Source organism: Wolffia australiana, chromosome 1 (assembly GCF_029677425.1).
Source record: "Wolffia australiana isolate 7733 chromosome 1, ASM2967742v1".
Classification (NCBI taxonomy): Eukaryota; Viridiplantae; Streptophyta; class Magnoliopsida; order Alismatales; family Araceae; genus Wolffia; species Wolffia australiana.
In genome coordinates, this window is record NC_135835.1 from 15,098,908 (window position 1) to 15,120,707 (window position 21,800).

At 40.1% G+C, this 21,800-nt stretch overlaps 3 protein-coding genes across 3 annotated transcripts; 2 read left to right on the forward strand and 1 right to left on the reverse strand.

The window, feature by feature from the left end:
• The first annotated feature begins 2,628 nt into the window (after positions 1-2,628).
• Positions 2,629-7,972, forward strand: LOC144708149 (zinc finger protein VAR3, chloroplastic-like). The gene is made up of 5 exons (XM_078581396.1): positions 2,629-3,061; positions 3,178-3,295; positions 3,377-3,660; positions 5,296-5,394; positions 5,480-7,972. The coding sequence occupies exons 1-5, from the start codon at positions 2,646-2,648 to the stop codon at positions 7,335-7,337; spliced, it is 2,775 nt and encodes a 924-aa protein (XP_078437522.1). The 5' UTR covers positions 2,629-2,645; the 3' UTR covers positions 7,338-7,972.
• Positions 7,973-11,436: 3,464 nt separating this feature from the next.
• LOC144708181 (large ribosomal subunit protein eL24) lies at positions 11,437-13,728 on the forward strand. Its single transcript, XM_078581398.1, has 6 exons — positions 11,437-11,537; positions 12,523-12,566; positions 12,656-12,731; positions 12,815-12,916; positions 13,051-13,199; positions 13,443-13,728. Exons 2-6 carry the CDS (start codon positions 12,556-12,558, stop codon positions 13,591-13,593), a joined length of 489 nt encoding a protein of 162 aa, XP_078437524.1. The 5' UTR covers positions 11,437-11,537; positions 12,523-12,555; the 3' UTR covers positions 13,594-13,728.
• Positions 13,729-13,883: 155 nt separating this feature from the next.
• Positions 13,884-15,678, reverse strand: LOC144708165 (Pentatricopeptide repeat (PPR) superfamily protein). Its single transcript, XM_078581397.1, has one exon. The coding sequence runs from the start codon at positions 15,459-15,461 to the stop codon at positions 13,998-14,000; it is 1,464 nt and encodes a 487-aa protein (XP_078437523.1). The 5' UTR covers positions 15,462-15,678; the 3' UTR covers positions 13,884-13,997.
• Between the last annotated feature and the right edge of the window lie 6,122 nt (positions 15,679-21,800).

A 21,800-nucleotide genomic window follows, 5' to 3' on the forward strand; every position in this document is an offset into this window, starting at 1 on the left:
GCTTCTAGTCACTGTCGATCCAATGGGCAGTGATTCCTAGAAGGGCGAGGTTATTTTGGTATGTCCAAGCATCCATGGTAAGTGAGACGCTGGAGACGTCGTCAAACATCTCCACAAGCTTCCCTTGGACTTCTCTGTACATTCTTTCAGTCGTCGCCTTGACCGCATCTGGACCACGGATGTCATTAGAAATATGTTACGAACATACGAAGATGGATGGATAGATCATTAGAAAGATGGATGGACTAATAAACTGTTACACAGATTTTAGGATGTATGGATTGATAATTAGAAAGATGGACGGATGGATAGATAATTAGAAAGATGGATGGACGGATGGATGAATCGTTACAAAGATGTAAGGACAGATGGATAGAGTTATAAAAATGGATGGATTTGGATGGATGCATAGATAATTACATAGATGCATGGATTGGTGGATAGATAGTCACATAGATTCATGGATGGATAGATAGATAGTTACAAAGATGGACAACTGGATGGATAGATGGATGAAAGATAGATCTGCATTGATTGATGGGCTGGGAGCAACTTGGGATGTGGGAGGGACCATGGAGGAAGTTAATCGACAGAACCCCACCAAAACAAAAAAATTGAGAAAAACAATAGGTCAAATGACGTGTTAACGCCACTTCAGATGTAAAAGTTCTGGGCAAAATGAACTGCGTGAAGGAACCCATAAATATTGAATAAAAAGATATGTAGAGAGATAGATAGAGAGATAGAGAGATGCATGGATGTGGAGATGAAGAGAGAGAGATGCATGGATGTACCAGGAATGAGATCCTCTTCCCTGGTTCTGATGAAGCAGTGAGGAGGATAAGGAGGCTTGGGCCGATCAGGGAAGTGGGTGTCGAGTAAGGCGAAGATGCGTAATAATATTCGGATTTCGGATACGCTCAGGCTGCCAATGGAGGATCGTCCTGCGCCTGGTGCCCTGGTGGTCTTCTTCTTCCTTCTAACTTCCAGAGGATGCCCTAAATTTTCTTCTTCTTCCTTCCTTCGGGGAACTATGCGTTTCAAATAGGAAAGCTTACAACTTATAATTAAAAATATTACTTAATTATAATTTTTCGTCCGGGACGAAGGATGGGACGGTTCTGCTTTGGGACGAGATGAAAAACCGTCACGAGATTAATGGAGGGGACGGATTTTTTGTCGGTGGACGAAAAACTCCGCCCTTCGTCCCTACGCTAACATGGGACGTAGGACGGGACGAATTTCATCCCGAACCATCCGCGTCCCGTCCCGTCTGCATCCCTGCACCATATGTTAACCATTAACTGGTATAACGCCCCAACAACCGCCATTATAATAAGGGAATTTAGCACCCTGCAGGCTAGAACTTTCAAAGTTTAGCAGATACATGCCAAACTTTGAATTTGACATCCTACAGTCCAGATATTTTTAAACTGCCAGATCTAGGACGCCTACCCTTACGTGGACACCGCCTGCCTGCCAGGTGGAATCCGGAGAGTCCACGTAAGACGGGGTTCCACCTGGAAGCCAGGCGGTGGCCACGTCAGATACCCGATTTCTTACGGGGATCGAAGGGAGAAGGAGAAGGGAAAGGGAAGGGAAAGGCCTCGTGAGAAGATTTACGAGGCTCGCCGGAGGCCTGCCGAGACGTCCCCACACCAGGCCTCCGGAAAGGCCTCCGGCGACCTGGGAGGGCCTCCGGCACCAGGCCTCCGGGGGGGCGTAGGAGGCCTTCACGGGCCGCCGGAGACCTCCGGGAAGGCCGGCGCATGAAACCCGTCGTTGGCTGAGCCTCGCTGTGAATAGGGAAGCAGTCAGTGTCTTTTACTTAGATTATCTAGGTGTAGTCAGGAGTTGGCAATGGGCAAGGACCCTCTCTCGCCTTGCCCTCGATCTTTGAAGAGTGGAAGCGGCGGAGATTAGAGCGGATAGTTGCTCATTGCAGTCTGTTACCTCGTTTTCTTTTTTTTCACTGGTTGACGAGGAACCTACCAGAGGATGTAAAGAGCTCGTTGTCTTGATAAAAGATGAGTTTTTTTTGTGCATTAGCATGAACTGCCCGACACTCTCTCTTCTCCGGGGAAAGATCTGTCGGAGGAATCGTGAAGGCCTCCTACGGCCCCCCGGAGGCCTGGTGCCGGAGGCCCTCCCAGGTCGCCGGAGGCCTTTCCGGAGGCCTGGTGTGGGACGTCTCCGGCAAGGCCTCCGGCCAGCCTCGGAAATCTTCCCCGCCGGAGGCCTTTCCCCTTCCCCTTTCCCCTTCCCCTTTCCCTTCTCCCTTCTCCCTTCAATCCCCGTAAGAAATCGGGTATTTGACGTGGACACCGCCTGGCTTCCAGGTGGAATCCCGTCTTACGTGGACTCTCCGGATTCCACCTGGCAGGCAGGCGGTGTCCACGTAAGGGTAGATGTCCTAGATCTGGCAGTTTAAAAATATCTAGACTGTAGGATGTAAAATTCAAAGTTTGGCATGTATGTGCCAAACTTTGAAAGTTCTAGCCTGCAGGGTGCTAAATTCCCTTATAATAATGTAATTAGAATAATGATAGTTTATGAGTATAATCTCAAGCATCTGGAAATGATTTGGTCCGTATAAATTTGGAGAACCCTGCCAAAATCCCAAGACGGTCTCCAGCAAAGGGAAGATGAGAGGCGGCATGGGTGGAGCTGCAAAGATCTCCTCTTTGCTTCTCGCTCGATCAAAGTTTAGCCGCCGATCGATCTTCCTCCTCCGAAATATGGCCTGTATTCGAGTGAATTCGATTCTTTCCAATACAAATACGCAGCATTCTCTCTTCTCCCTTTTTCTTCATCCCTGGCGCAGATTTTCTTCTGAAACTGAAAACCCACTTCATATGCATTGGGAAACAAGGATACCCAATGATGATCCCGTTCTCAGATTGCCCGAGTGGTTGAAGTTCGTGGATTACTTAGCTGGTTGTGGCTACACACGACAGATCGGCGAAGGGTTGTCGTCGGAATTAGTTGGGATGCCAGAAGAGTTCAGAAAAACGGCAGCTTCTTGTCTTTACTTTGCTCGTGAACGGCCTGATGTTCTACGGTATGAGCCCAAATCAAAGATTGTTTGTTTGTTTTCCGTAGATTTTCATGGTTTAACCATCGGCAATTAGTGTTTTACACGGGTTTGTTCTTTGCTATTTTACTGAAATCGTGCAGGTCGATTTCTTTGGGGCGTGTGAAGGCGTTGGTGGAGAATGGATCACCTTTCCTGTTTAAGGATGAAATGGAATGCGTTAGACGCATGAACTCATATGTTGGGCATCAAAACAGCGATGTGGGTTTTTTAATATGTTAATCTATTGTATTGTAGGTTGGATATTTTTCGGATGTAATCTTTTTTGGTGTTTTATTTCAGATGACTCCATCCGAGCAGGCATGCACCACTGATTTAATGAAATATTTGGTGAGTTATGCGTGGAAGTTTGTAAATTTGACTGGAGGAAGTAACGGTGAGAGTGGAGATATCATAGAAATATCCTTTAGAGGAGTATTAGATGAGATAGTCAAGATCAGCAATGGGAGTCTTCAACCGGACCCTACAGAGTCATCTGCAAGACATGCTCGAATCGGCTCTGAGGATCCCCAAAAGAGTTGGCAACAATCTATCGAAATGAAAAAAGGCGATTGGTTCTGTCCTAAGTAAGAAATAAGTTTCTTTTTATCTTTTATGCTTCTTGGGTTTTTTTTTTCTACTGGCTACCTCTCCGTTGCCATCATACTCTTGTGCGACAGCATTCATTGTTCACCAGTATATTGTGGTTTGAGCTGAGAATTTACCATTCATCATTTTGATTTTATGAAGTGAATCAGAGTTTTTTCATCAAAGTTGTGTACTATTTCATTGCTGGATCTAAGACAGGTTTTTCCTTGTGAAATTGTTATTTTTTTCCCTTTTTCCTTTCGGTCGCATTTGAGTACTTGAAGCTAGGCTTCAGCGGACGATTATAAAATCGTCAGTGCCAGCCACAGTTTAGTCATTGTTATCTTCTCAAGCATGTGTGATGATGACGATGATGGCTTGTCATGGTTGTCCTTTTGTCATCATGATGCAGAAGAATGACAATGACAAGTACTCCTCGTCCTCTTGTCATCTTCATCAAGAATGAGAAGCTTGGAGGCCTTCCCAGCGGCAGGGATTGTCAAGAACGCTAGTGACAGCAATATAGTTATCTAATTTGGAAGGCAATGATCTGATCCCTGGCAACGGCATGAGGAGGTGTTGTTGGAAGGAGCAACGGATTCATCCTTCAGTTGCTGCTGTCCTTGTCATCATCTGATGCATAGAGGAGAATGACAGCTCATCATTGTTATCCCTTGCTGTGGACGAGTGATGATGATGACCTCGTCATCATCATCATCATGGCCCAGACAAATGACGAGGACAATGATGGCTTGTTGTCTTCCTCTCACCAGCACCAGCAAGGATGTTGAACGCTACCTGAAGCTAACATCCTCTCCGAGGAATACTTTAACTTTGTTTGTTCACACTTTTTTCTAGCATAATACTTATTTACGAATCATATGATAGATATGTTCGTCGAATTTCTTGGATTTGCGTGATTAATTGTGATAATTAAACTCAGAGTCAGATAATACACTGAATTGGATCAAACGTGAATGTTTGACTAGGTTTTTGATTAGTTATGGTTCCCCTATGAAAAGACAGAGCCAATAAAACAATGTAGTATAAGTTTGCGTGAGGCTCTTTAATCTCTTGAGGGTCGTGTGATGTCTATATCGATGTGCCTAAATAAAAGGGTTGGTGAAAAATCTGACGGAGAGGAACAGGATGAAGCGAAGATGGTCGGGAAAGTAATGATGGGGTGTGTATAATTCTTGCATCTTTCTTCACTGGAGGTTTCACAATATTTGTCTGCTCAAAATTTCAATGTTTCTCCTTTGACAAATATTTGAACCAGTAGTTGTTTGGGAGGTTATTGAATACCACAGGAGTTTACAAAAGTGTCAGACAGGTTGCCTGTTAAAGTCTACAAAACGTGAGTAATGCTCTTGATTTTTAGGTCGATCAACTCCAAATAATTGAAGAATGTGCTATTGCGTAATCAGAATTTAACAAAGCGGTTATTAGTCAAAGTTAATTAATTTCGGCAGTTTGTCCATTTGTTCGTTTAAGTTGGTCTTTTTACAGTTATATCCATGAACTGAACCATATTTTAATTTTAATTGTTTCCCCCGTCTGCTTTTTTGATTTACATCAATTTGAGGATGAAATTTTTTAAATTTTGACTGCTGTATTCTTTCATTGTGTCGCAGGTGCAATTTCATGAACTTTGCTAGGAATGTGCAGTGTCGTGGATGTAATGAAGCACGCCTAAAGAAAGAGCTCACCGGTGGCGATTGGGAGTGCCCTCAGTAAGTTTCCCAAACATCTTAGCTACCTCTTTCATTTGCATAATTTTCATAAACGCATTTTTTCACCCATAACCATTCGTTCTAGGTGCGATTTCTTCAACTATGCAAGGAATTTGAAATGCCTGAGGTGTGATTGCAAAAGGCCCGAAGGAACTCAACCGAGTCAGAGTCAGAGTCAAGTCCTAGATCATATTCTTCATTCAGGCAGCGTCAACAAAGCCGAGATAGAGCGTAAACTCGCTGAAAATGACGAGAAAGCAGAAAGGTGGTTCAGTAAGATCTCTCAGCTGGATGACACTTCTGATCTTAACGCTGCCATTGCAGATGAGGATTTCCCAGAGATCATGCCTCTGAGGAAGGGCATGAACAGATTTGTAGTTAGCACAAGGAAAACACCTTTGGAAAGAAAGCTGGCGAATGCCCAGTACATGGGAAACGACAAGATGACCGGGTCGGCGATCACCCAAACCCTAGAGAGGATTCTTAGCCCCTCCACGTCCACATCACCAGCTGTAAGCAATTATCTGTCTTCTGAAAAAACAACCCAACATGAAGCTAATAAAACCATGCCTCGAGAATCATCCCCTGGAAGGACAGGATTTTCCACTAATTTGATTGCAGCAGAAATCAAGACGGAGAATCAATTCGCCATCAGCAGGGAAGAAGGTCATTCTGTGGTGGCCCCGCCATACAAGAGACGGATAGCTATTGACCAGGCCAACAACCCCAACTTCATTCCTTTTGTGCCTTTCCCTCCGGATTACTTTGCCAAATCAGGAATCAAGGAAGGTGGACTTAATGAGCAAAATCAAAGCCTGAGTTCCAGAGATAGGGACCAACCTCGGGAAATTCCAGAAAGGGCCAACAGAATGAACACACATAGATGGTCTAATAGTGAAACTGTGGGCCAAAGCGACCAAAGTCAAAGCAGGAGACCAGATTACCGGGACCCACCTCGCGAAATGCAACAACGGGTGGCCAACAGAATGAGCAGCCATGGACTCTATAATAATGAATCCATCGGTCAAAGTGAGGGAGGTCAAAGCCTGAGACCAAAGGAATGGAACACACCTCAGGAAATGCAACAAAGGTTCAACGGAATGAACAACCATGAACTCTCTAATAATCAACATATTGGTCAACTCGGTCAAAGTCAAAGCCAGAGATCCAGAGATTGGGACCCACATCAGGGAATGCAACAAAGGACCAACAGAGTGAGCACCCTTGGACTCCCAAATAATATAACTGCAGGTCATGGCGAGCAAAGTCAAAGCCTGAGACAGAAAGATTGGGACCCACATCGCGAAATGCCACAAAATGTCAACGGAATGAGCAGCCACAGACTCTATAATAACCACACTGCGGCTGTAACGGGTCAAAGTTCAAGTCACAGGTCCAGAGATTGGGACCCAAATCAGGAAATGCAACAAAGGGTCAATGGAATGAGTAGCTATGGTCACTATAATAAGGAAACTACGGGTTTTGCAGGTCAAAGTCAAAACCTTAGACCAACATACGGGGACCTCACTCGCGAAACGCAACAAAGGGTCAACGGAATGAGCAGTCACGGGCTCTCTGCTGGTCAAACTGTTGGTCAAACCAGTCAAAGCCAAAGATCGGTAGACGGAGCGAGCAGCTACGGATTTGGGGGGAAAAGCTTGGAAGGCTCGGCGGTGACGGACCCGGATCCGCTGGACATGTCGGAGGAGGCCAAGACCCAGAGATGGTTCCGCAGAGTCGCTCAGATTAAAGACATCTCCGAGCTAAGTAACATCCCGGACGAGGACTTCCCTGAAATCATGCCACTTAGGAAGGGGGTCAACCGGTTCGTCGTTAGCAAGAGGAAAACACCCATGGAGAGAAGACTCACCTCCCCCCAGTACAAAAGGAACTTGCCCATTATGAATTCCTCTAACCCTGAAAAAGACCCCACTAGAGAATAGAAACAAGTTCATCTTCCAAAATGCATATAGATTATATTAGCAAACCTTTGGATTATTTCACTTTTTATGAAGCCTCAGCTTTGGAATTTCTTCATGAACCAGGCTAACTGGGAGTGAGCCGGTCAATGATCTGGGCATAAATGGGTAGTTGATTTGTTTGTGAATTTGTGGTTCTCACCCTTGGTTGATCTACTTTGTCCAGTTTCCAGCGAGACAGAAGCGGCGATAGTTTCCAGTTTCCTTTCGATGTTCTGGGCATCTTATCTCTTTTGCCCTTGAGGATCAGGCTTCCTTGTTTTCTGTGATGCCAAAAATTGCTGTTTTAGGAACTGAGACTAATCTTGGCCGTGTGATTCGAATGTGCCCATTTAACAGTGAAGAGAAATCTCAAGAAAAAGAACATAGAGCTATGCCCAATCGGACATGGTAGAATTAATTTGATTATAAAATTGTGTTGATACCCCATCGTTGACAATCTGCCTCAACCAGCAAAGTTTGGGCTGGTGAACATAAAACCTCTCCATTTTCTCATGGGGGGGTAGAAACTTGATCCAAACTCTTGATTCCTCAATTTTTGGGTATTCTCAAATCGTTAATAGTATGTTTGGAATTTTCATATGAAAAGATTTGGCTAATTAATGTTCTAATTTTTATGTTTTTCACGTAAGGGACTGGATCTGAAAATAATTTTTGTTTATTGAAGCTTATGAAATTATTTCTTTTGAAGATTCCTTTGAATCAGTTGATTCTGGTAACTTGATGGGAAAACAATCATAATACTTTTGTTATAGCAATTGAAACTCCCCCCGTTTAGTCGAGATAAAATAAATGTTATGACAACACTGAAAATTTCATGGGCGAGAAGTTTCAGAATAGTTATTTAAATCCTTGTTTTGGTTAACAAACAAGTTCCTAAAATCATGGACGACATAAAATACGGATTTATTTGCAAATTGCATCTTGAATTTCATTGACCAAAAGAGGTTAAATCGGCACAATTATTTTAATAGTTCCCCAAGTTACCAGCCATGGTGAAAATTGAGGATGGGCGTGGGATAAAAGATCCATTTTAATACTAATTAAGCCCTATGCTCCCATTTTATGACAATATTTTTTATAGAAGTATAAGCATACTATAATGTCCTTCACTGTGTGTATCAAGTGAATTATAGGGGTATTATCGTTAATTTGACATTAAAACCAGTAGGGAACTTAAGGATAACGGGTAATGTTTCATGATTTAAAAGAAGGTTCATTGGACCCATATAAACCCATAAATAGAATTACTATTAAAGATTAATAGAACCCTCCGTCTTTTTAGGCTGTGGGCAGCGAGAGCAAAATTACATTGAGGAGGTGGTATTATCTATGCACACATCATATTATAGGAGAAATTATATAACCCCCTAAAGGGCTATATAATATATCATATTTCTTTGCACACATCTGTTTTCAGCTTTGTGCCCAAGAGCAATTGGTTGATATCCTGATTCAGTTATTTCATAATCATTGATAATGCTTATAATTTATTGCTAATGATCTCCAACACAATTGGAAAAGGCAGTCATTGTCAGACATCTATATGATAAAGTGACGTTTTTTTGAGAAATTGATTAAGAGTCAATCATTTTTTTGAAAATGATTGACTGTGCATTGATAAATATTCAAAAAGTATAGTCCTAAATGGTGTGGTCAACCTTTGTTCAATTGTTTAACTTTGGTCTACTCATGGGCAACTATGGTTATGCAATCATCAACCCCCATCTTCTGTCACATCATGGGTGTCATGATGGTTGATGATGATGTGACAGTTGGCTTCGTGAGCATTGGTTGGGAATAATGCTATGCATAGAGTGTATTTATTGATGTGTCTTGATAGATGTCTAGCTACTGACATATGTGTGACGTGGCAGACTTTATTAAGTCAATTACTCGTAATTTAAAACATTTTAAAATGGATGTACAAGGTCAACGATGGTTATAAAGCATGATAAGATATTCTAACATATACACTTCGTTATATATGGGGTTCATAAAGATAACATGGCATTAAATATCCATTTTCCAAAATAGTGTCTCAAACCCCCTAATGTATGTGTATGAACCTTGCAAGTATGGCTATTTTTATTCAAAATAAATTATGTAAAAATGATTAGAATAAAAAAAAATCAATAATATTAATGCAGTTATGCTATCATTAAAGTTCATTTTTAAAGTATTACAAAATAGAAAAATATATAAATAAATAATACAGATCAGTAGTCGTAGTTTTCAAATAGTGTCATAAATATACAATAATTGAGTTCAAAATGAACTTGTAAATTTGTAAAAACTTGAAAATTTCTAGAAGCATTTTTTATAAAAATCTGGTATAGTGTTTGCAAATAATTGAATAATTTGATAAATAAATTTGATTTTAGAAATTTCCATTTGTACGTCTAATTACATGGTTATTGTGCTCATATTTACTTTTTCCATATTATATCAACCTTTTAATTACGTAATGTATCATTTTATTACCATGTTTCTATTAACATAATGTATCATTTAATTACTGCAAATGCCCTTATATTATGACAAGGACATGTTCACTGAAGGAAACTCTTATGAATTCGTTGTGTCTTTGAGTCTTGTGGGAGCAGATTGGGGAATATTAGGGCCAACTAAGGAAGAAAGAGAGTTTGAGAGAAATAGAAACAAAAAGACTTCCATATATTATTTATTTGGTCAAACACCCCTTATAGAGTACATAATTGGTTCAGATCATAAGATCTGAAACCAAGAGCCTAATATCAATCATGAAATTAGATGTTAAACCTCTGGGTATGGTCAAAGTAGCATGAAAGAACGGTTAAATGAAAATAAAAAAATGATACATGAATCTGACTTCTAATGTTCCCCCTTGACATGTGAATGAATATATTTCATTCGTAGCTAGATAACTATGTCCCCATTGTTTTGTCCCCATTCTTTTGATACCTATAAATGTACTCATTCTTTTTATACTTAAAGGTGAAAATTAATATAGAACGTGCATAATTCTTTCCAAAAAGTAAGGAGACAAGTGGCCATGTCTTATTTCTAGGCAAAGTTTTTATCATGTATCCATGGGGATCTTCCCTTTCAGGTCCTGTATTGCCTCTGATAGACTTGTAGGTACCTTAATGCACCGGAGTTTGGAGATAAATGCTTGGTTCAGACCAGCTATGTTTCCCATATAGACATAGTTCTGAATAGGATATAGACACTTCCTACGCAATATATTTTGAGATTAGATTACTGGTCAAAGTAGATCACAGTCTTTTGTTAATTAATAATATATACACAACTTTATGTCAAACATTTGTTTATATGTTTTTAATTGTTCATATTATTATATCGACATAGTAAATAATATTTTTTCTAAATTAGACAGAATGGTTCACCAATACCGAATAAATAAAATTTTGAATTTTCATCAAAATTGATATCCACACTGAATTTTGATTTACAAAACATTTGAATTAGTAGACCCCAAGTTGAATATTATTTTAGTTCCCATTAATATTTTTCAAATTAAATCACATTCAAACTCATCGGCTGTCTAGAATTATTATCCTCATTCTCTTCTTTCGTCGATAAGATGAGAATTCAAATGCATCAGCATCCTCCCTGGCCATGGACAAGTGACTGTGAAAATGATGACCGGAAGATGATGTATAATAATTATCAATAAATTGCATTTTTTGGATATTTTATTTAGTCATTAAACTAATTATGAATACTTGCCAGAAAATCGTTTTTTTTAATTAGACAGTCAAACAATGATGCAGATTTATACTTAGTATAAAATATAATAGTAACATCATTTGGGATAATTCTAGTTAATGCCAACGCTTATACTAACATATATGAAAACTTTCCCAGAGTCTACTACAAATATCTTTAAGACAAAGTCGAACAATTAATGTGAATGAAATCAAAAGTAAAGGAGTTTATTTATTTATTCATATAGTTGTTTCCGAGCTTCAGCAGCTGTGAATGGATGCTCTATTGGATCGGATCCTGTCCGAACCGAAACGCAGTACAGTTCAGTTGGTGGGATCATGTTAAGCTAAACTGTGCCGCAGAGACAGGACTGATAGTATTAAAACTCATTTTTGTCAATTAGGGTTGCGGGTGTTCGGTCTCTCTTGGGGCGCCGCCGTCTTCCGGCGAGAGGTAGAACGGCTGAACTCCTCCTTGTTCATACTTTTAATGCTGTTTTTCCATGTTATTATTTTGATTTTCGTCGATTTGACAGTGCGTCGTTCTATCATTCTCCATTTTTAGTTTGTGATTTAATTTCAAATCTCTATTTCGCCGCCATTTCGGCGTCTTTTCAATCTCTGTACTCGAGTGAATTCTTTCAAGGTTGAACATGATTTGAGTGAATGTCCGGTTAAGCCATCCTGTTGGTAGGAGCCGTATTGTGATAGGCTGATTTAGTGAAAAATGTATTGGATGCACTAAGATTATAATACCTTCATGCGTGGATCGAATATAGATTGCCAGTGCATTTTTTCAGTCTAATTGTTGCGATTGATCTCCATTTTCGGATTGTTGGCATCTGGCTTCAGCAACTTCGTCAATATTTACTGTCACCCGATATTAGTGATTTCAACTAAATAATTAGAACGTGCGTGTGCTAAACTATTTGATCGATGAGAAGCAATTGTTTAATCATACTTCACCTTTCATTCATATTGGAATTGATGGAAACGTTTGCGTCGCCAAGGACTATCATTTGAAGTTTCCTACGTTAAATTATTCGATTAATGCAGTTATCTGCACTCCTAGAACCCGTTGAGCTCGACTTTCCTAATTAAACATTTTCCTGATTAAAGTATCAATTGAAGTTTCTTGATTTACGCCAATATTCATGGAAGGAATCTGCGTAGACCAATTAAACATTTTAATGACACGTATGATTACCTCGTCCAACCGTCTTATGTCGCTTAATGTTACTGTGAATTCCCCTTTTTTTTTGAAATAACTGTGAATTCCCCTTTTTATCTATTAGAAGCATCAGTAAGCTTCCCAAACATCTGATTCCCACATGAAATCCTCTTTTAATCTGTACGCGTCTGGTGTTACATAGTTGTGTTTTTGTCGTCTAATCTGCTGAATTATTAAACACCATTTTCGTTTCCCACCTTGATGTCAGGTAAAAGGAAAGTCCTTAGGGTTCTATTTCAAGATGGTTCTCAAGTGAGTTCAACCAATATTTACTTTTATTATACTCAAAACATAATTTTCCCAATGCTAATTCCGTATTTCCCTTGTATAAAAATCAACAGAACGGAGCTATGCCGCTTCAGTGGCGCAAAAATCTACCCCGGGAAGGGCATCCGATTCATTAGGGCCGATTCTCAGGTGTTACTTTTGTTCCCCTGTTTCTGTCTTTGCTATTTATTAGTCCAATTATTGTTTTTTAAGGACTTCTTTTTGTTCTTCAGGTTTTCCTTTTCGCCAACTCAAAGTGCAAGCGATACTTCCACAACCGTCTCAGGCCCGCCAAGCTTTCATGGACAGCAGTTTATAGAAAGCAGCACAAAAAGGTATACAATTTTACAGTCTCTCACTGCACAACTGTTTGAAATACACTAAATAACTCCATTGATCCACAATAACGTCATTGATTATATCATTTTAATCTCATTTTAATCTCTGTTAAATCTCTTGACGCGTGCAGGATATCCACGCAGAAGCTGTGAAGAAGAGACGCAGGGCAACCAAGAAGCCCTACTCTAGGTCGATCGTCGGCGCCACTTTGGAAGTGATTCAGAAGAGGAGAACAGAGAAGGCAGAGGTTAGGGACGCAGCCAGAGAAGCCGCTTTGCGGTAAGTGTGAAAAAAAATACTACATAATTAAAACGTTAGTAGAGTAGCTTAGGTACATTATTAAAAAAATACTACATTATTAAAACATTAGTAAAAAATTACTACATTATTAAGTAGAGTAGCTTAATCTCTTCTTAAGTAGAGTAGCTTAAGTACATTTTTATAAATTACTACATTATTAAAACGTTACAAAAAGGTTACTACATTACTAAGCAGAGTAGCTTAATCTCTTCTTCTCTACAGCGAGATCAAGGAGAGGATCAAGAAGACTAAGGATGAGAAGCAAGCCAAGAAAGCTGAGCTGGTAGCCAAGAGCCAGAAAAGTCAAGCTAAGGGAGCCGTGCCCAAGGCACCCAAAGGCCCCAAACTCGGCGGTGGAGGTGGCAAGCGCTAATTTCTTCTATCTTTTCCTACGCTCTTCAGACCAGCCTCGTCTTTCTTCTTGCCATCAGCAAAAGACATAAAATTTTCAAGTGAGTATTTAGTAGCATTTCCATTAGAAGAATTTCAGAGGTAAACTCATTCATAATCTTTGTGCCCACCCCCTAATTTAATTCATGATACATGATAATGGCTGAGAGTCACTAACAGCGCAAAATTCTCTGATTCGCCCTCATCTCCAAACAGAAGCAATTCTCAACAATGATATCCTCTCTCTCTCATTCACAAGTATCATGATAATCATCACCATAATGCTCTTAGCATCTTCATTATCATCTCTTTTAAACATACCGTCATTCATTTTTCCTAAACAAAAAAATGAAAGCATCTGCATTCTTCCCATCATAACCATCATCATCATGAGAAAAACTGCGCATCTCCCATTACCATTTCTTTCAAGTGGGCACTCAAATGCGCCAGCGTGTTCATTATACCCTCCAGCTCAGGGTGAGAAGAACAACGAGAGGTGAACTCATAAACCAGCCCATCCACCTCCACAGAGCTCCCACCAGGCGTTTTCCTCAACCCTCCATCCCTGATCATCTTCCTCATCATCCCCACCTGCCCCCATCTCCCCTGCCCAGCATATATATCAGACATTAGCGAATAATTCCCACAGTTCTCCGGCTCGACCTCCGTCAACTTCCCCAAAGCAAACGCCCCCAACTCCTCGTCTCCGCCGCTCCTTGCCCCGGCCAGCAACGACCCCCACACCGCCGCGTTCCCCTCGAATGGCATCCCCTCTATCAACTCCCTCGCCTCTCTCAGCAGCCCGGCCCGGCTCAGCACGTCCACCATGCACCCGTAATGCTCCACCGTCGGCGCCGTCGTCGCTTCGAACACCCGCCGCCCCGCCTCCACCAGCCCGCCGTGGCTGCAGCCGGCGAGCACCGCCAGCCGCGTCACGGAATTTGGCGCCGGCCCCTCCCTCTCCATCCTCTCGAACACGGCCACCGCTTCCTCCCCCAGCCCGTGCCTCGCCAGCCCGGCGATCATCGTCGTCCACGTCACCACACTCCTCTCGGGCATAGCCTCGAAAACCTCCATCGCAGTCGTTACGCTGCCGCACTTGGCGTACATGTCGATCAGCGCGTTTGTGAGGGGGACGCTCCTGAACAATTCTCCGCGGAGCGCGTAGCGGTGGAGGCAGATGCCGGAGCGGAGGTCCCCGAGCTTGGCGCAGGCAGAGACGGCGGCGAGGACGGAGACGGTGTCGGGGCGGAGGCCGGGTTGGGCCTGCATGTGGCGGAACGCGGCGAGGGCGGCGGCAGGGGCGCCGGAGCGGGCGTAGCCGGAGATGAGCGTGGTCCAGGAGACGACGTTGGGGCGGGGCATTCTGTCGAACAGGGACTGGGCGCGGTCCATGTAGCCGCGGCGGGCGTGGGCGGCGGTTATCGTGTTCCAGCAGACGGGGTCCGGGTGGGGGATTTCGTCGAACAGCTGGAGGGCGGAGGGGAGGGAGGAGGAGGAGTAGGCGAGGAGGAGGGCGGAGGACACGTGGAGGTCGGGGGAGAGGCCGGAGAGGATGACGTGGCAGTGGAGCTGGGGGGTGACGTGGCGGTCGGAGAGGGAGGCGGCGGCTTTGAGGGCGAGGGGGAAGGAGAGGGGGTGGGGATGGGGGGAGAGGGAGAAGACGGAGAGGGCGTAGAGGGGGAGGCCGAGGGCGGTGCAGGCGCTGAGGAAGAGATGGGGGCTGCTCTGGTCCAGGCCGCGGCGGAGGAGAGAGGCGTGGGCTTGGGCCAGGTGGGCGTGGCTCGAGCAGCGGCTCAGGAGGGCTCGGAGCCATGGCTCTCCGGGAAGAAGAGGAGGGAGAGGAGCCATCGATGGCTTCCTTTGCTCTGTGCTCTGCTTGACCAAGCTTCATTTCACTTGAGTTTTTTTTTTTTTCTCTTTTTTTTGGACTCTCTGGGAGGTGAGGTAGCTCTGTTTTTTCTCTTCATTTCGCTGGTGTTGTATTTGAAGTTTTTTTTTTGGATTTTGGGCCCCTCTGGGAGGTTGAAGTAGCTCTGGTGTTGTATTTGAAGTGGGGTTTTTTTTGGGATTTTTGGCCTCTGGGAGGTTGAGGTAGCTATCTGCTGTTGTATTTGAAGTGGGTTTTTTGTTCTGGATTTTTGGGCCTCTGTGAGGTTGAGGTAGCTCTGGTGTTTTATTTCAAGTGGGTTTTTCTTTTGGATTTTTGGCCTCTGGGAGGTTGAGGTAACTCTGGTGTTGTTTTTGAAGTGGGTTTTTTTTTTGGATTTTTGGCCTCTGGGAGGTTGAGGTAGCTATCTGGTGTTCTATTTGAAGTGGGTTTTTTTGTTTTGGATTTTTGGGCCTCTGTGAGGTTGAGGTAGCCCTGGTGTTTTATTTGAAGAGGGTTTTTTTTTTGGATTTTTGGCCTTTGGAAGGTTGAGGTAGCTCTGTTGTTGTATTTGAAGTCGAGCAGTGGCTCAGCAGGGCTTGGAGCCATGGCTCTCTGGGAACAAGAGGAAGAAGACGCATCGGCGGCCTGCTTTGCTCTGTGCTCAGCTTGTCATCTGTAGTGCACAGATGTGGACGGGACGGTAATCTTGGCAAAATTGTCCTCTGATGGGATGATTGTTTCATCCTTATATGAAATTACCGTGTCGTCCAGGGCCTTGGACAATGAACAAGACAGTTTTGGCGTCCTGCGGGAGTCGTATATCCGCCTGAGGGCTCTAGCTGGAATTTGGCTACGTGCTGTGCGACGTGTCATTCCGAGTGACCTAATATATTGCGGCGTCAGGGATGTGGGACGGGACGAGAATGTCTTGAACGAGACGGTTTCCGGATGGGATGGGCCGTGGACGAAATTATTCTGGGCGGGATGCATGAACTTCCAAAACTCGGAACTGTCCTTCCTCCATGTCCTGGACGATCATGCACTATGGTCGCAGCTTCATTTCACCTATTTTTTTCATCTTTTTTTTTTGGGCCTTTGGAAGGTTGACTTAGATCTAGTGTTGTATTTGAAGTGGGTTTTTTTGGATTTTTGGCCTTTGGGTTTTTTTTGGTGGGAGAGTGATGTTTGGGTGATGTTTATTTTGCAAACCTGCATTGATTTGGGCTTTGTTCTTGCTTCTATTTCATTGGTGTGAATGTTTCTTGTGGGAATTGGGGATAGTTCAGGTGTTGTATTTGACATGGGATTTTGGATTGTTCTTTGAATTTTTGTTTTTGAGATACTGATGTTTGCATAATGTTTGTTCCGTGCTGTGTGAAAAATGCGTAACTACATGTTTTGGACTCTATTCTTGTGTTTGTTTCACAGTGTTGACTCTTTTTTTTCATTACTACTATTAATCTGTTGGATCAATATTTTGCCACTTATTTTTAGTTTCACAGTTACTCCAAAGACTGAAATTGTGACGCAAGATATGGAGTGAGGTTGTTTTCACAATGAATTTAATGTATTCTAAAATCATTTAAGTATTATAAATGATTTTATTAACTATTATAAAATTATTTAATGTAAATTTTACACACAAAGTTATGGAAATATATGCGGTCGACATGCCACTCACAAATTTCATATATTGTTAATTGTTTCTTAATAAAATCTATTCATTTTAATGCTTGTGTGATGCTTATGATGAAGTACAAGAATGCATGATCAAGCTTAGTGAATCACGATGAGATCATATGGGATCATAATACTGAGATAACTCATCTTTAAACATGTATTCTAAATATTTCAGGTGCGTATTTGAAATGAGATTTTGGATTTACACTTAGAATTTTCATTTATTGAGAGAGTGATTTTTGAGTAATGTTTATTCAGTGCCACGTGAAAAATGTGTAGCCACATGTTTTGGACTTTATTCTTGCATCTGTTTCATAAGTGTGACTGTTTTTCCCATGGGAGATTGAGGTAGCTCAGGTGTTGTATTTAAAATGATACTTTGTATTAACTTTTGAGTTTTTATTTATTGAGAGGGTCATGTCTACATAATATTTGATGTCAGATGAATGCATACCATCATGATTTCAGATTTTATTCTTGAATTTATTTTATATAAAACTTGAAGCTATTCACACCTGTGTTGTGTATCTTGAGGGTGAAATATGTTACCTTTTATTTATTCTTTAAATTTTAAGATGAAATTTGGTTAAAGGGTTCTTTGAAACTTTGAACTTTTTATTTATCTGTGCACAACTTTTTGTAACATCTTGAACTGAATTTTTGAAGCGATAGGTATTTAATATACAAAATGACAGAAAACAAATGCAAAGAATGTACTCAGAGCTGATTAGCTTGTTAAGGGATTCTTGCAGATAATCAAACCCCCACTAAGGGGCTTAAAAGGTGGCTATGTGTAGATATCCTTGATAAGATTATAATAACACCATGGGATCCCCTTGACCGTATGGTAGTCAAATACCTTTGGCATTGGAGGATCCTTGCAGATAATCAAACCCCCACTAAGGCGCTTAAAAGGTGGCTATGTGTAGATATCCTTGATAATATTATAATGACACCATGGGACCCCCTTTACTGTGTGGTAGTCAAATACCTTTGGCATTGGTGGATCAAGTTGCCTTGGTGGCCATGTAAAGATGTGCACTAATGGGTCTAATAGTGGTGTGTTTGGATATATTTATGTTTATATTTTTAATTTTGAGTCCAATTTTCTTAAATGTGTATCTAATATAGATATAAAATTAATTCCTTCTCCATAACTAGATAAGGAATAGCTATACTTTACTTCAATAATTATTGATTTCAAGACTTGTAGAAAGTTTATAACCTCGTCAAGAGCAGTGAAGTCACAATGCCCAGACAGGGATGACACAAGGAAATCAAAGCTAGGTGGATGCATGTGGGTGCAACTTCCCGCCCACTACAGGTCCTGTATCTGTTTCTCTTCCTATTCTGCATCATCACTACTATTAATCCAGAAATTATAGTTTTGGATAAATTTTATTCAACTTCATTTTAGTTTCATAAATAAAAATCACTTAAAAAATTTACAAGTATTCTATACAAAAAGTGTGATGTTTCCCACTGCTTTTAAGCATATTTAAATCATTAGGTGTAACTTTTACATGCAAAGTGATGGACATATATGCGATCGGCAAACAATGACAGATTCCACATCTTTTCATTTTTCATTAATATGATATATTCATTATAATGCATGAGTTGAAGAAGAAGGCAGAGCACATGAAAAGCTTCAGAACGATCTCAAAGTGACAAAGTCAAGGGTGGAAAAAGTTCCACACAAGGTACATTTGATGTATGTTTTCAAAGATCGATTATGAATTGATTAACATGCTTCCGCATCCATGGAATGATGTTGTCCATGCATGTACCAAGGCACTGAACCCAACAAAGATGAATATCTGCCCAATCGTTGACAAAAAGCAGTAAGGAATGGTTCCATAATGACGAGGAAGATTTTAGGATCAGTTCTCACCTATAAAACCTGAATTAGACTTCCACGAATGGATCTTGCTCAACACTGTTGAAATTGAATCCCAGAACAAGAAAATAGAGAGTAGAACTCCCTAAGATGTTTCTCTTCTCCTTGGAAGATCTCAGTTGGAGTGGTGACAGCTCTTTGGCATAAAGAGAGAAGAACATATGCATGGAATCGAGAAAAAAAACTGATGACTCACTTGGAGGAAGAATCGCCTGAAGGAAGGTCTACAGCGATCATCGACCCCAAAACAGGAGATAACTCTAGTAAGTCAACATATACCCAAAATTAATACTTTAAAATTGATATGATTCGAAAAAAACTTGGGAGATAATCACATACAACCAAAGCACAAATTTCACTTCTTCTGTGAATTTTTTTTCTTTTGTGCATTTCATCAAATTGTTGGTCTGCATTGCTTTTGAAATAAATTTTATTCAATTCTTTTAGAATATTTATTATACAATTAAAATATCTAAAAATACCTGGAAACCATTGAATTCACACGTTGTATTCTGTTGATTTCTTGAATATCTGCATTAAGCATGAAAAACATTATATAAATACTCTCATTCACTTTGGCATTTCCTCAATCACTTTATACCCATAGTCTTTTGAGATTATTCAGTAGCTTCTAATGTAATTTGACTTCTAAAATAGATAAAAATTATCTTAAATCTCTAATCTACATATATTCTCATGATAAAGTTTTCCAGCTTCGAATTACATCAGTCGAGTAAAAGTTGTGTATAAAAAATATATAAACTCTCCTTTCCCCTTATGTATTTCTATGAACACGCAGTGCTGTCTTTTATTTTCATCACTTGTGATTTTATTCTAAGTTGCTTCTTGTTAATCTTCATTCCACTTAACTATCTTCAAAGATACCCTCCCAAGTTTTCCTATCTGGAATTTAAACAATCATAATAATAAAATTCCTACAAGTATTATTATTATAGAATCTTTTATCCCTATCTTCTAAATGACTAAATAATTTTACCTTCAAACACCAATCCCTGAGTAGACGAATTTACTCTCTGTTGTACATCTTAGAGTGAGATTAAACATTAACACATCATTTGATTAAATTTAGTAACAACAATATTAACACACATAAACTTGATTTATCAACAATGGAGGCAGATATGAGAAGCATTGATGATCTAATGGCAAAATTTATAGAATATCCAAAACAATGAAAGGGCCTTGTATAGTTTTTATTGTGAAAAATTTCAAATGAAATTAAAAATAAAATATTCAAAAAACATTAAAACTGCTATACCAGTCATTCCATTCCATCATGCCAGCCATTCCATTACATCAGATGTTCTGTTACACAAGCCCGCACCCATTACTGTAGATTTGGGAAGAAGTAAGAAACTTGCATATTTCTTTATAATGCAAGATCTCTTTCTTTCTCTTTTTACTGCAATATCTTTCCAAGACCAAGAGGAAACACATGATATGAAATTAGGGATAAATCTGGACTTATAGAATTCATAAATAATCAAGAGAAATCACTATCAAATAGTTGATAAAATTTAAATGACAGAGAAAGTGGGTAAGTTGTAACAAATTATATTTGAACCTAAAGGATAGAGTCAATAATATCTTCTGCTCCAAGAATTCTGGTATTTTTTTGAAAGTATTAGGTTTAAATATTTGAAATAAGTAATAATTTATGATTTATTAATTATGATCGAGAAAATAATCAATAAATTTAGATATTAATATCTAATGTGTATACATGTGCATTGACTTCAAAATTTAAATAGTTGAATGATGTCTGATTTACTCGGCTATGTTGTCAATGATAGTGAATATGTATATAAACATTCCACATGCAATTTTGTGTTCAACTATTTTAACCATTGACAACATGACCAACGATCAGATTCCTACATGATGATGAAAGATTTGATCAATGCTTTCACTCAATGTAGGTAAACCCACTAACTAGGAGTTTAAGGAACATATATGAATTTGAACATTATTCAAACTACTTAGGAATATTCATTAAATTGCACACATATATAATTTTCAGTACCTATTCACCATCATTGATGATGATGAGAAGACATGGACAAATATTTATTATAACTATCATTTTTCTCCCCAGGATGATGATTGGAAAAATCATTGTTTTCTCTTTGTTAAGATTTCCTAGACGAGGAGAGACAATGTTGAAATCATAACTCATAAATTGGAGATTGAGTTTGATGAAGTTGTCATCATCACTCAAGCTTCAGATGACGATGGCAACAATGATTGAAAATGGTAGTGACAAATGTTGTCACACTTGAAAAATACAACTTTATAATGCTATCTATTGGTTTGACTAAATTTTTTCTTCATCTGTGGAGATATATACTTTTATGACGCATTTTGAAGCACTTTTGGGACCCCAGTATGAATTTCCCAAACTAGTGTACCTCATATTATCCCTTAAATTATCTAAGATAACAGAATAAAACCTATAGTATTATATTTTTTCATTTTAAAATCCTAGATCATATTCAGACCTTACACTCATATAAGTGAATCAAAAATCTTCTAATTAGTCATCTAGTATCATTTTCATCAAGAGATGAAGAAAGCTATTAATTTAATAAATTGACTTGCATAAATAGATGTTAAAAATTATTTTCAATAAATCTCAATGAAGCATTAAATGCTTACCTAAATCAATAGCACTATTTACATACAAAAAAATAACTATGGTGTGAATCTATCACTTCAA

Excerpts from the sequence above, each read along its gene's own strand:
- LOC144708149 (XM_078581396.1), top strand. The coding sequence starts at position 2,646 with ATGAGAGGCGGCATGGGTGGAGCTGCAAAGATCTCCTCTTTGCTTCTC. Across the intron at positions 3,296-3,376 it reads TTGGGCATCAAAACAGCGAT|ATGACTCCATCCGAGCAGGC; the intron begins GTGGGTTTTTTA and ends GTTTTATTTCAG. Across the intron at positions 3,661-5,295 it reads GGCGATTGGTTCTGTCCTAA|GTGCAATTTCATGAACTTTG; the intron begins GTAAGAAATAAG and ends ATTGTGTCGCAG.
- LOC144708181 (XM_078581398.1), top strand. Across the intron at positions 12,917-13,050 it reads ATAGAAAGCAGCACAAAAAG|GATATCCACGCAGAAGCTGT; the intron begins GTATACAATTTT and ends TGACGCGTGCAG. Across the intron at positions 13,200-13,442 it reads GCCAGAGAAGCCGCTTTGCG|CGAGATCAAGGAGAGGATCA; the intron begins GTAAGTGTGAAA and ends TCTTCTCTACAG.
- LOC144708165 (XM_078581397.1), bottom strand. The coding sequence starts at position 15,461 with ATGGCTCCTCTCCCTCCTCTTCTTCCCGGAGAGCCATGGCTCCGAGCC.